This window comes from Amblyraja radiata, chromosome 20 (assembly GCF_010909765.2).
Source record: "Amblyraja radiata isolate CabotCenter1 chromosome 20, sAmbRad1.1.pri, whole genome shotgun sequence".
In the NCBI taxonomy this organism is placed as follows: Eukaryota; Metazoa; Chordata; class Chondrichthyes; order Rajiformes; family Rajidae; genus Amblyraja; species Amblyraja radiata.
The window spans coordinates 29,009,261-29,021,581 of NC_045975.1; the positions used below are offsets into that span (position 1 = coordinate 29,009,261).

At 42.0% G+C, this 12,321-nt stretch overlaps 1 protein-coding gene across 2 annotated transcripts in view; it reads right to left on the reverse strand.

Moving 5' to 3' along the window:
* Positions 1–3,808: 3,808 nt before the first annotated feature.
* The window catches only part of pidd1 (p53-induced death domain protein 1), a 56,054-nt gene continuing 47,541 nt past the window's right edge, over positions 3,809–12,321 (reverse strand). For both annotated transcript variants that reach the window (XM_033039167.1, XM_033039166.1), the window contains exons 14-17: positions 11,819–11,926; positions 9,926–9,998; positions 7,770–7,896; positions 3,809–4,790 (exon numbers count right to left, since the gene is read on the reverse strand). In XM_033039167.1, the coding sequence (XP_032895058.1) occupies positions 4,553–4,790; positions 7,770–7,896; positions 9,926–9,998; positions 11,819–11,926 (546 nt within the window). In that variant the 3' untranslated portion in view covers positions 3,809–4,552. The remainder of the gene's footprint in view (positions 4,791–7,769; positions 7,897–9,925; positions 9,999–11,818; positions 11,927–12,321) is intronic.

A 12,321-nucleotide genomic window follows, 5' to 3' on the forward strand; every position in this document is an offset into this window, starting at 1 on the left:
AACAGTTTGTTGATTTTGAATGAGATGGGGACATTTTGTACACAGATAGCAGATCTGACACGATTTGTTTACAGAGTCATCAGACCTGGAGAAGCTAATACGTAACCGGTTTTAACTGAGTTCCCTGACGGGTGAAGAAGGAATACCATGAGAGGTCAATAATATGACTGAAGATGGGAGAGATTAGGAGACTAAGTTGAATTGCATTGAAAAATATTCATTGGGATATTGGGAAACATGCATTGGGATCACCATGTGTGATTAATCTCAATGATTCCTCCTACTATAGACGCCAAACTAGGTAGGTCTGAGTGCAGATGAGATTAAGGAGGTTCAGGAGGTTGGGTGAGATATGGACAAGCTGGGCCATTGGGCAAGAATATGAGAGATGGAAAATAATGTTGGGAAATGTGTGGTCATTCACTTTGGTGTACAAAGCAGAAAAACAGGATATATGTTAATAGTGAGAGACTTGGTACCGTTGATGTTCAAATAAATCTAGATGCACTTGCATGGGACCGTGAAAATGCAAACATTAGTGGAGGAGGAAGGTCAACAGACCAGAGACTATGTGCAAGGAGAATGTTTCTATGAGCGGAGGAGTTAAAAACTAGGTCATGGGCTCTGAAGGCGGAAGTTGTTTCTGACTGTGATGATGAGAAATGTCTTTACTCAGTTGGTGGTGAATCTTTGGAATTCTCTACTCCAGAGGGATGTGGAGATTCAGTCATTATATTCATTAAAATTGGGAGATCTAAGCATTGCTGGATATTAAGGGAATCAAGGGATGTGGGGATAGTACAGGGGGTGGGACATAGATGAACATCAAGAGGGGCGGCCACGGTGGCCCAGCGGTAGAGTTGCTGCCTTACAGCGCGTGCAGCACCGGAGAACCAGGTTCAATCCCGACCACGGGTGCTGTCTGTACGGAGTTTGTACATTCTCCCCGTGACCGCGTGGGTTTTCTCCAAGATCTACGGTTTCCTCCCACAGAGAAAGTACATACTCCATACAGACAGCACCCATAGACATGATCGAACCCGGACCTCTGATGCTGTAATGCCCCTGTCCCACTTAGGAAACCTGAACGGAAACCTCTGGAGACTTTGCGCCCCACCCAAGGTTTCCGTGCGGTTCCTGGAAGTTGCAGGTGGTTGCGGAGGTTGCAGGTAGTGGAAGCCAGTGGGGAGACTGACAAAAACCTCCGGTAACCGCATGGAAACCTTGGGTGGGGCGCAAAGTCTCCAGAGGTTTCCGTTCAGGTTTCCTAAGTGGGACAGGGCATAAGGCAGCAACTCTCCCAGCTGCACCCCCATGCCGATCATTTGCCTCCCGTTTATATAGATAATCTCTTTCCTCTCCCACCTTCCCCCTCACCTTCATACAAAACTAGCCTGTTTTCTAAATGTTTTCAGTTCTGATAAAAGGTAATTAACATGAAACAAGACCTCGGTTTGTTTCTCCAGGCACTGTATTCATAGTATACTCTGTTCTGAATGCGGCACCTGATAGTTAATATTTCACTTCCATTACAACACATTCAGAAGCCAGCTCACGTCCAAGCACTACAGGGGGACCTCAGATGTCTGCTATTCAAATTTAGTTGCTACCAGAATGGGTCTACTGTATATTTTGAGGATATCGCTGATCACACCATTGCCATTGTTGTTGCTTCTAATGCAGGAGGCTTCAGCTGCTTATCAAGGAAAGACAGGATCGGACTGCAAAAGGTGGGTGGGTGCCTTGGCTCACAGGCCAGTCACCAACCAGCCTTCCAGCGACTTTCACAGCCACTGGGACATTAACTTCCAAGGAGTATCGGGATAGGCAAAATCAGCTGGAAGGCAGGTAACAGAAAACGCACGTGATCATTTGATATTTGTGTCTGCCTCACCATTCAGACAGCACTGGGCCTGTACTCGCTGGAGTATAGAAGGATGAGGGAGGACCTCATTGAAACTTACTGAATAGTGAAAGGCCTGGATGGAATGGATGTTTCCACTAGTGGGAGAGTCTAGGACCAGATTTTAATCATTAACAAATTAACTTGTTGGATGCCTTATGTTCAGAACTGCATTTTATTTTAGTAATTCATTTTCACATAAATCTATTAAAATAAAAGCAATCTTAGAAATTGATTTCTATATCCAAATCATTTTCATCGACTGTTCCTGGACTGTATGAATGGGATATACCTGCTGCAGTATGTTTTGTTATCAGTGTCTACACAAATGATAACTGAACACACCAGGCAATCAAGCATCGAGGCTTGATGCTGAGTCAGAAGATTGACCCCCAGAGGATACGGGGTGAAGGGTTCATCTCGAGTGGATGTCAGTAAGTTCTTCCTCACACAGTCTGGTCAATTTGAGTTAGGTCTTCATGCTCCTCCACTTGGTAGTTAGATTTAGTTCAGAAATGTGAATATTTGCGAGATCCCAGCTGGCCAAGACAACTTTTGTGCAAAAATTATTTCAAGATGTCATATATGAACACCCAGATTTATAAACATAAGAGATGGAAAATTGTGCAGGTGTGAATGGTGGGGCAGAAAAAGGTTCAACTTTAACTGTGTCGGGAGAAAGTGAGAATGACACTTTTTAGTTTGAAAGGAAAGAATCACCAATTTTTATTATTTTAAAATAAGAGGCAACATTTATTGCTGTATTCATTTTAGAATACATTAAGTCATGTCTGTACACTCTTTATAGTTCATTGAACAAATCCACTGTTTGAAAATAAATTAACATAAAATTGTGCCTTGTTTAAAAAATTACATTCACTAATGTATTCACTTAATGCTCAGTGCATCCTTAACAATTAACATTAATGATCTGTGCAAAAACTATTTCAAGATGTCATACATGAACACCCAGATTTATACACATAAATAAATGAAGAGAAACATTTAAAAACAAACAGTACGAGGTTACTTTAATTCAAAAACTCTGGCAATTTGCTGTAGAACTGAAATCTGTAGTATAACCAAAACATTTTAAAATACACACATTAGGAGGTACCCGTGGAATGATAAAAAGTTAATTTTTCACATCTAAATTGAGAAAAAGATTAGCGATAAACAAGTTTTAAGCCTCAGATGGGAAGCAGAGATGGAGAAGAATTTAAAAATATCATTGACAGAGGGTAAGATAGATTGAATTAGATAAGAAAAGAGATAATGGGGCAAAGTAAAAGAGAGTGGCAGAAACAAGGTAGTGCAGATGCTAGTTTACAAAAGAAGACACAGAATGCTGGAGTAACTCAGTGTGTCAGAGAGCCTGAGCCGCTGAGCTACTCCAGCGCTGTGTGAAAGAGAGTGGTGCAGGAATGCATGAATACAGGTGTTAATATTAGAGGAAATATGTTTGTAAAAAAGCTTTTATACAGGTGTCCTAGTTATCTGGAATGACCATGATGACACCCTACCACATATTGGAAAGGAACAACCCATTCTAGTACGTGGGAGTTCAACTTTTAAATGAATAATTATTTGCTTATCAAAGATTTATTCCTGGTCTATCATTTGCTATGGATGCCAGCAGCTATAAGTTTCAAAAACTGTGTGGTTGTGAACTTCTGTGCAAGTGGCTAAGTTTCTGCAACAGTTAGAAAGATCTGTTGTCAATCACCCTCAGCAAGGGCACAAAGGTTGAAAAAGAAGGGTAAAAAAAAATCACACTTGTGCAATGCACTCAGACCTGGAGATTAGCAGTCCATAGGGATTGTGTAATGCAATCAGACCTGGAGATTAGCAGTCGATAGGGATTGCTGCTGGAAGTTTTAAAACTTTGGGCACACATAAAAGTTTTAAAACTTCAACAATTCAATAAGAACTCACTTTCTTACTAATTTAGTTATTCTATATGGGCCTGCTAAACTGTGAAGTACAACATTCATCTAAAAAAGCCAAGCTTTAGGGAGGAAGCATTAACATGACGCCTGCAATGTAAGAAGGCGGACATTGTGTGGTGTTGCCAAGTTCTCTTCCTGGTTTGTCACTGCCTCATAGCAACCCGATCTGCCAGAATTTCAGACCGTACCCATTCATCAGAGTTCGGCAATACTGTACTAGGAAACTCACAATGCAAAGACTTGTGTTTCTAAATGGGAAAACACTCCTTCTACCAAAATTGCATGGGGAACAGGAAGGGCTTTGACTAGCAGATTCTGATGGAGTAAATCTTTGATGTAGATTTAAGGTGGACAGTTTGTTCCAGTGCTAGTAAGTGACAATAAAGTATCAATCAAACAATCAGTGAAATAAAGGGCTCTTCACTCCAATTGAAATAATATTGTAAATTGCTCATCGCTTCAAATTTTGTGTTCAGTCTTGAAGCCTTCTCTATATTTACATAAAATACAAACCCAGAAATTTGTGATGCAATTTTCCAATAGAACTCCCAAGAGTTCACTACGCTCCTTGACACTGACTTCCATCAAAAATAAATATTGAATAAAATTCTAATTCAGGAGTTAACAACTCCTGTAGCACCATCACCAAAGGTTCAATGCATTTTCATTGATCTGCGATCGAAGACCAGTGCCTTCACGGTTAGACCATTGCAATGGCTGAATCTTCATTGCTGCTTTCCTGGCTCAGTCCAACTCGATAAATGGACTCGCGGTACTTCTTCTTGCCAAGTTCAATTATACTGTGTATTTCCTCCGCGATATCTTCCCGGTCGCTCTCCTTCATCGCTTCAATGAGATGACTGATGCAGCCTGAGACATTTGCATTGCAGCGTGCCCATGTAAAGAGCATCTCCAGGATTTGCTTGCCCAGGTCGTCCCTGAAGGAATTGAAATAATGTTTTGGAAAGACAAGACAAGGGCTGGTTTAAATAACATTTCCTTTGCAGGCAATTTCCAACAAGGCTGAAAGTTCTGACTTTTTCTGGACTATAGCAACTGCTGAACATTGGCCTGATTTCCATTCTTCTGCTGTTTGCAGCATATCTACTTGTGGGGAGATGAGGAGGAAGGTGGGGGGGGTGGTCAAGGTGGAAGATAAGCTAATTACTTTCAGCACTTTTGTGCTCCCCGGCAGAAGGTTCAGATAGCACGGACAAGAGAAACTACATTACTATTGTGCTAAATGACTGAAGATAAACAGTGAAACAATTAAAGTGTACATAAAGAATATAAAATGGGTGATCTGCCACAGATGTAGTTGAGGCCAGTTCATTGGCTATATTTAAGAGGGAGTTAGATGTGGCCCTTGTGGCTAAAGGTATCAGGGGGTATGGAGAGAAGGCAGGTACAGGATACTGAGTTGGATGATCAGCCATGATCATATTGAATGGCAGTGCAGGCTCGAAGGGCCGAATGGCCTACTCCTGCACCTATTTTCTATGTTTCTATGTTTCTAAAAAGACCGAAGATTCACAAGGAAATAATTAAACAGTGTAACACCTTTCGGATTTGATAAATGCAAGTTTATTGTAGACCCTGACTTATTTTAGCAAATAAAGCCACTTAAAAGGAAATATCTCCCCTGATTACAAAAGATCACATTAATTACAAAACTAACTTCATGCTCAAAGGGCACCACAGTGGCGCAGTGGGAGAGTTGTTGCCTTACAGTGCCAAAGACCCGGGATCAATCCTTACTACCAATGCTGTCTGTATGGAGTTTGTACATTCTCCCTGTGACTGAATTTTCTTCGGGCGCTTCCTCCCACACTCCAAAATGTGCTGGTGTGTAGGTTAATTGGCTTCTGTAAATTGTCCCTAGTGTGTGGGATACAACTAGTGATCATTGCTTGGTGTGGACTCCGTGGACAAGAGTGCCTGTTTCCACACTGCATCTCTAAAGTCTAAACACAAAAACATTTTCATAGACGAGGGCAAAGTAACACAATAATTTCAATATGTCCAAGGGAAAAATAATGTTTACAGCTTCCTCAAGGTTTGTGAATTAGATCAAGGTCATCGTTGAATGGAGGGCAGGCTAGCGGACATTGTTGCACAGTTGTCAGTACTGTTGTCCCCAGCTTCAGGGTCCAGGGTTTGATTCTGACCACATTTTATCTGCATGGAACTCGAATGTTCTTTTCATGAATTTGAGGGTTTTCCCGAATACGCCAGTTTCATCCCAAAGAATTGCTGATAAATTAATTCACTGCTGTTAATTCTCCCTTAACAACAACAACAACAACAACAACAACAACAACAACAACAACAACAACAACAACAACAACAACAACAACAAAGTACCAAAGGAGAGTTGATGGACAAATGAGTCAAGCGTGTTCAATTGTCATGCCCCGACAACGGAATAATGAAATTCTTACTATTAATTTAGCTTAATACAATATACTTAAATATAAAATAAACAAAAATAATTATAAATTAATAACCCCAATACTGGTGCAAAAAACATAAACAGTGCAGCTAAAGGCAGCCCATAGTTCATAATTGAGGGCACAGAATAAGGTGCTGGCCCTGGGCAGAAAGAGAATAATCTAATGGACTGTTTTTCTGCGGGGCCAGCATGGATTTGATGGGTTGAATGGTGTCCTTCTGTGCCGCAGTAAGAAAGACTATGGAAAGACTAATAGCCATTGTGAAGGTCAAATTATATTCATTAAGGTTATGGATGATATAGGATGAGCATTACTTCATCGAGTATTTAGTTTCCAATTGTCCATTGTTCCATAAATCATCTGCTGTCTCCATTTTCCTTTCAAAACAACATGAGGCAACACTTTCAATGAGTCAAACCTTCAACTGATGTCGCACATGATACTAAAGATATCCCATATCCCATGGGATCCTCATAGTTTTCCAGTGGATACTGGATTAATTAATGTCACTTCAAATAAAGTGGCATCACACAACGTGGCTTTACATTGCTCTGTCGCATCTGCTCCGAGTCAATGATCAGTGTGGAGAAAACTGTAAGATTTAGAAAATGAAGGGAGGTAAGTGGGAAGATCTTGGCTGGTCCAAGTGGTAGCTCCGTCCTGGTGCAGTATAGCTTTACCTGTAGCCATGGGAAGTATAGCAGTGAGGTAACTAGTACATTAAGTTTTAGTTTGGAGATACAGCACAGAAACTGGCCCTTCAGCCAGTCCACGCCGACCAGCGATCACCCAATCACACTGGCTCTATGTTATTCCACTTTCTCATCCACTCCCCACACACTCAGGACAATTTACAGAGGCCAATTAACCTACAAATACGCACAAACATCTCTGGGATGTGGGAGGAACCTAGAGAAAATTTGGTCATAGCAAGGACGTATAAACTCCATAAAGACAGTACCCGAGGTCAGGATAGAACCCAGGGTCTCTGGCGTGATGAGGTAGCGGCTCTATCCATTCAAGATCAGTTCAAGGTCAACCAGAGGTGTTTCAAGGTCAAACAAATTGTGTAACTAAAGGGTGAAATGTGTAACTTGCTGTAAACGAATACCATGTGGGATTTATCCATGCTTGTGTTTTTAGTACTTTAGAGATACAGTGCACGTCTTTGGAACTTGGGAGGAAACCGGAGCACCTGGAGAAAACCCATGCGGACACGAGGAGAACGTGCAAACTCCCTACAGACAGCACCTTTAGTCAGGATCAAACCAGAGTCTCTGCTGCTGTAAGGCAGCAGCTCTACTGCTGTGCCACTGTTGTCCTACTAATATGACGTTAAATCATAAATATGCACAATGATCGGTTGTTGCTGGTGTTTTATGAATTAATCAGGCCAACCATCACGATATCGGGATCAAAACACCAAATCAAGGGATTGACACACGCAATAAATGTCTCTCTCACCTGTGATTGTGGGCTATTCTTTCCAATTGTGAGTAGGTTAAACCGAGATTTATTCCAATGTTCTGCCATTCTGGCCCGATCCTTCTTGCAATACTCAAAAGATTCACTTCAGTCAGGTAGCCAGTCTCTGTCCAATCATAAAACAAGAATCTAGTTAGAACAACATGCAAAAAATCATGAAGCAATCTGTGTGGTCTGCTCCTCAAAGAGACTCATTCATACTGCACAGGAAGGCTGGGTTAAATAACCATCGATAGGCCATCTATACTAATCCCATTCACCAGCACTTGCTTCACTGACGTTTATGCCAAAACGATCCAAATGCATGTCCAGATATTTCTTGTGTCTTGAGAGTACCTGTCTCAACCACCTACTTAAGCATTGCTTTCTAGATTCCTACCACCCACTGGGTAAAAATAAATTCCTCCTCAGACCCCCTCTCAACCTTTAAGTCATGCCTTCCAGTTTATTACACCGTGTTATGGGTTAAAGGTTTCTTATTACGTTCTTTATCTCTACCCCCCATTATCTGTGTCACCTTCCAATATCTACTCCCATTCACCCTCCCATCACTGAGCCAATGATCATGCGCACAGTTCCAACGCATCGGGCAACTTCCAAGACTAAACAGAGTTGCTCCATGCTAGCCAACAGCAACAGAAATACTTCACCACGCAAGCACTGATGAAGGACATTGACCAGATCTATCCATGTGAGGAGCAGGCAATGTCAGGAAGAGTGCATGATGCTGCCAATTCTGGACCAAAGGTTGCATCACGGACATAGTAACCAACCAAGCATCTCAAAACCGGCATCATGATCCAAATGGGTGAAAACGTCCACTTCCTCAAAACACACTAAAGGGAGAAATACATACGTACATATGCCCATACCAGACAACACTGGACTTCTACTGAAATCAGAGGCCTGGAAATTATTTGGCGCTTGTTATAATGCATGAAATGGGCAGTGTACAGTGGACAATGAATGTTACTGCACGCAAGGCCTTCGGACACAGCAGAACAAACCTTCCATCTCGGACACACTCGTAAGCTGCTACCCAATTTGTCCTGCTGTTGCAGTGGAAAGCAGTCAGGGTGTGGGTCTGGATCAGGCTTTCGATGAAGGGATGGGGTGCGCTGTAAATCAGGACCAACGGGTTGCGTTGGGGTAATACGGGAAATGAGGCTGATGAAGTTGTGATTGCCTGCAGATCAGGGATGAGGAGGGAGGTTGCAATTAAGAATGGGGTTAAAATGTAGAGAGTTTGGGGTCAGAGCTTCTGGATGGGCCATTGCTGGGGGGGGGGGGGGGGGGGGGGGGCAGATGGAGAGATATTGTGGAATAAATTTAAACTTCAAATGGACCTAAATGAATTAGGCATCGCAATTATGAATGAAAATCACAGATTTGGCATCCTGGTGGACTGTATATTTGGCTCTGGCTCTTTGCACATCAGATGATGCAGAGGACTTAATCAGGAAGATCACAATGCATACAGTCTTTTAGTATTCATTCATTGTATTTTAACTTATTAAGTATGGAAGCTATCTGAGGAAATGTGTGGTGTTATGTCTGTCTTGAAGCTGTTGTGGCACTGTAATTTCCTGTAAAGGATTATTAAAGGATCTATCTATCTTCTTCTTGCGTATGGCGTGTACTGCCTAAAGTTGTAGTGCAAATTGTTCTATTTGATCTTATTTGATTGTGCACGCCGGGTTGATTGCATTCGTCGAAACAGGGCGGACCATGTGAAGGTTATAATCTTCCACCCCAATGCATACAGTGTTCACAATTTCACCTTCTGTTTTACACATATCAGTAGAATTTGTGGACTGGATTCTTATTAAAAAATAAGGTCTATATTTGGAGGAAGAAGAGAAGGCACTAAGATATCCGCAGGTAATTGAATAGCTTTCACTAATATCATTGTTATTGGGATGTTGAGATGGAATAGAATGAAGATATCAGAACCCAGACACTGCCAGAGTAAAGCTCTTTCTAAGGATGTTAATGCAAAGGTCCTTGTTCTGAGAATCACCAGAGCTGACAAATATAGGACAGCCAAAGTATAAAACATGTTTCATTGCCTAATACTGAGACAAACACAAAAAGAAAATCAAAATATTAGTATTTAGAAGGTAATATAGTCTCACCTTCATCACCTAGATTTAATGGTGGATATGATGATTCCTTTCTTGACTCATTATGAAGTCTTGTTTTCTGTTTCTGTAGGAAGTAAATTGTGCTTTAAAAAAACTTTAAATGCTTCTAACATGAAACATAGAAACATAGAAAATAGGTGCAGGAGTCGGCCATTTGGCCCTTCGAGCCTGCACCGCCATTCAATATGATCATGGCTGATCATCCAACTCAGTATCCCGTACCTGCCTTCGCTCCATACCCCCTGATCCCTTTAGCCACAAGGGCCACATCTAACTCCCTCTTAAATATAGCCAATGAACTGGCCTCAACTACCCTCTGTGGCAGAGAATTCCACAGATTCACCACTCTCTGTGTGAAAAATGTAAACTCTCGGCAAAGAGATATGTTGTTAGCAGTCGGTAGATAAGAGTTAGAATGTTATGTGTAGGAACGAACTGCAGATGCTGGTTTAAACTGATGATCAACACAAAAATCTGGAGTAACTCAGTGGGTCATATCTGGAGAAAAGGTATAGGTGACAAACGTTAGAATGTCCCCCTCTCTGGAATCTCAGACATAAAATAGCTTAGCATTTTGTTGCAGTGCCGAGAAAACACCATGTCACCATCACCTCAGAGGGATTAATTAAATTAATTAAATGACTTGTTTCACTATTGCAGTGCTAGGGATTGAGTTTACGTTGAGATTTATTATTGTCACATGTATCGACAAACAGTGAAAACCTTTGTTTTGCATGCTATCCAGATCAGATAATAGTCTACATAAATACAATCAAACTCAAACTAAGGATAAGGTTTAAACACTGTGAACTACAAATAAACCTGCAGTGGTTTATTAATCAATCACTGTGTGGTGTGTGAATGACTTCCACTCGCGCACCACTCACTTGGAAGCTTAGTGGTGCCTGAGACCATTGGCAAAGCTGAGGGGTAGGGAACAGGAAGTGAATTGTGGGGAGAGGTGAGGGAAGGGGAGAGGATCATTTGATTGGAAGTGTTGGGGCCATTGACCGGTTGTGAAGTGATGGTGTGGGTCAGAGTGGAGCCTGTGACTGTGGGGGGAAGGTTGGAAGCATGGATGTGGGCAAGGATGTTCGGAGGATCACCTGTGGTTTACTAAATAAACTGGTTATTCTCCTTGAGCCCGGTTCCGAGTGCAGGATAGGACCTGCTCAGGCCTCACCCTTTGAATATACCTGAAGGGTTTCCTCCGGGTGCTCCGGTCTCCTCCCAATATCCCAAAGATGCACGGGTTTGTAGGTTAATTGGTCTCTGTAAATTACCCTAGTGTGCAGAATAAGCAGAACTAAACCTTAGTTGGACTGAAAATCCTTAAAGACAGGATACTTCAGGACTGCATGAACTGATTTTTCCGAGGCATGCTTTAATGAGCATTACACAGGAAATGGCATCATCACAGGTGTGTCCAATGGAGGAAACGTGTCATCACAATCAGAGACAAGAAGTGCCCAATGGAATTTCCTAGGTTTTGCGGATTGACTCAGTCACCATCATAATTACATTTCATTCTGGAAAAAATAAATCATCTTAGATATGTTTATCACTGACAAAACAAAAGTGCTATGTAGTTGGAATTCTAGACGATGATTGAAGAAAATTGTGCCTAATTATACTCTCTCAACCACCTGACAAACAGTAATCCTGACCATTCATTGCATTTGGCAAACTTCGGCAGTGGCTGCCTTATCAGTAAATACAAGAACAGCCACTGGACTGTCTAGTCATTCCTGCACTGTACTGTAAAAGGTCAAGTGAACATCTGTCTTTCTCAATTAAAATACATGTCCGATTGTTGCCAGTTCTAATTTTAGCTTCAGTTGCCTGAAGTGGAATGGAAAACATCCAAAAACTAGGTCGACTTACTGGCAACTTGATTGGCAAAGTGGCCAGCCACATCGAATCTGGTCCTTTCCGCTTCCTCGCAGCCTCTTCAGGTATATTTGATGGTAAGGATCCTCGGTAAAAGGAAACCTAGAATGAAGATTGGTAATATGCCCATTACATCTGTTAGGCCGTGGTTTGTGTTGCAATGTAGCTATGTTGGGGCTGGCAGATTGGTTCAATATTATCAATTGGCAATCTACTAGTAGCTGCAGGTGTGGCCAAGATAGTTCTCAGCAAGGCAGGGTGATCTATTATAGTTTATAGCCCACCTACTTGGGTGGGATGGTGGAGCAGCTGGTAGGGCTGCTGCCTTACAGTGCTAGAGACGCGGGTTCGATCCTGACCTCGGTGCTGAACCGAAAATGCACATTCTCCCTGTCACCGCGTGGGTTTACAGGAAGTGTGGAGTGTGTAGGGATTAAATGTGAAAGTGGGATAAGTCAGAACGTGTGTGAACGAGTGATCGATGGTTGGCATGCACT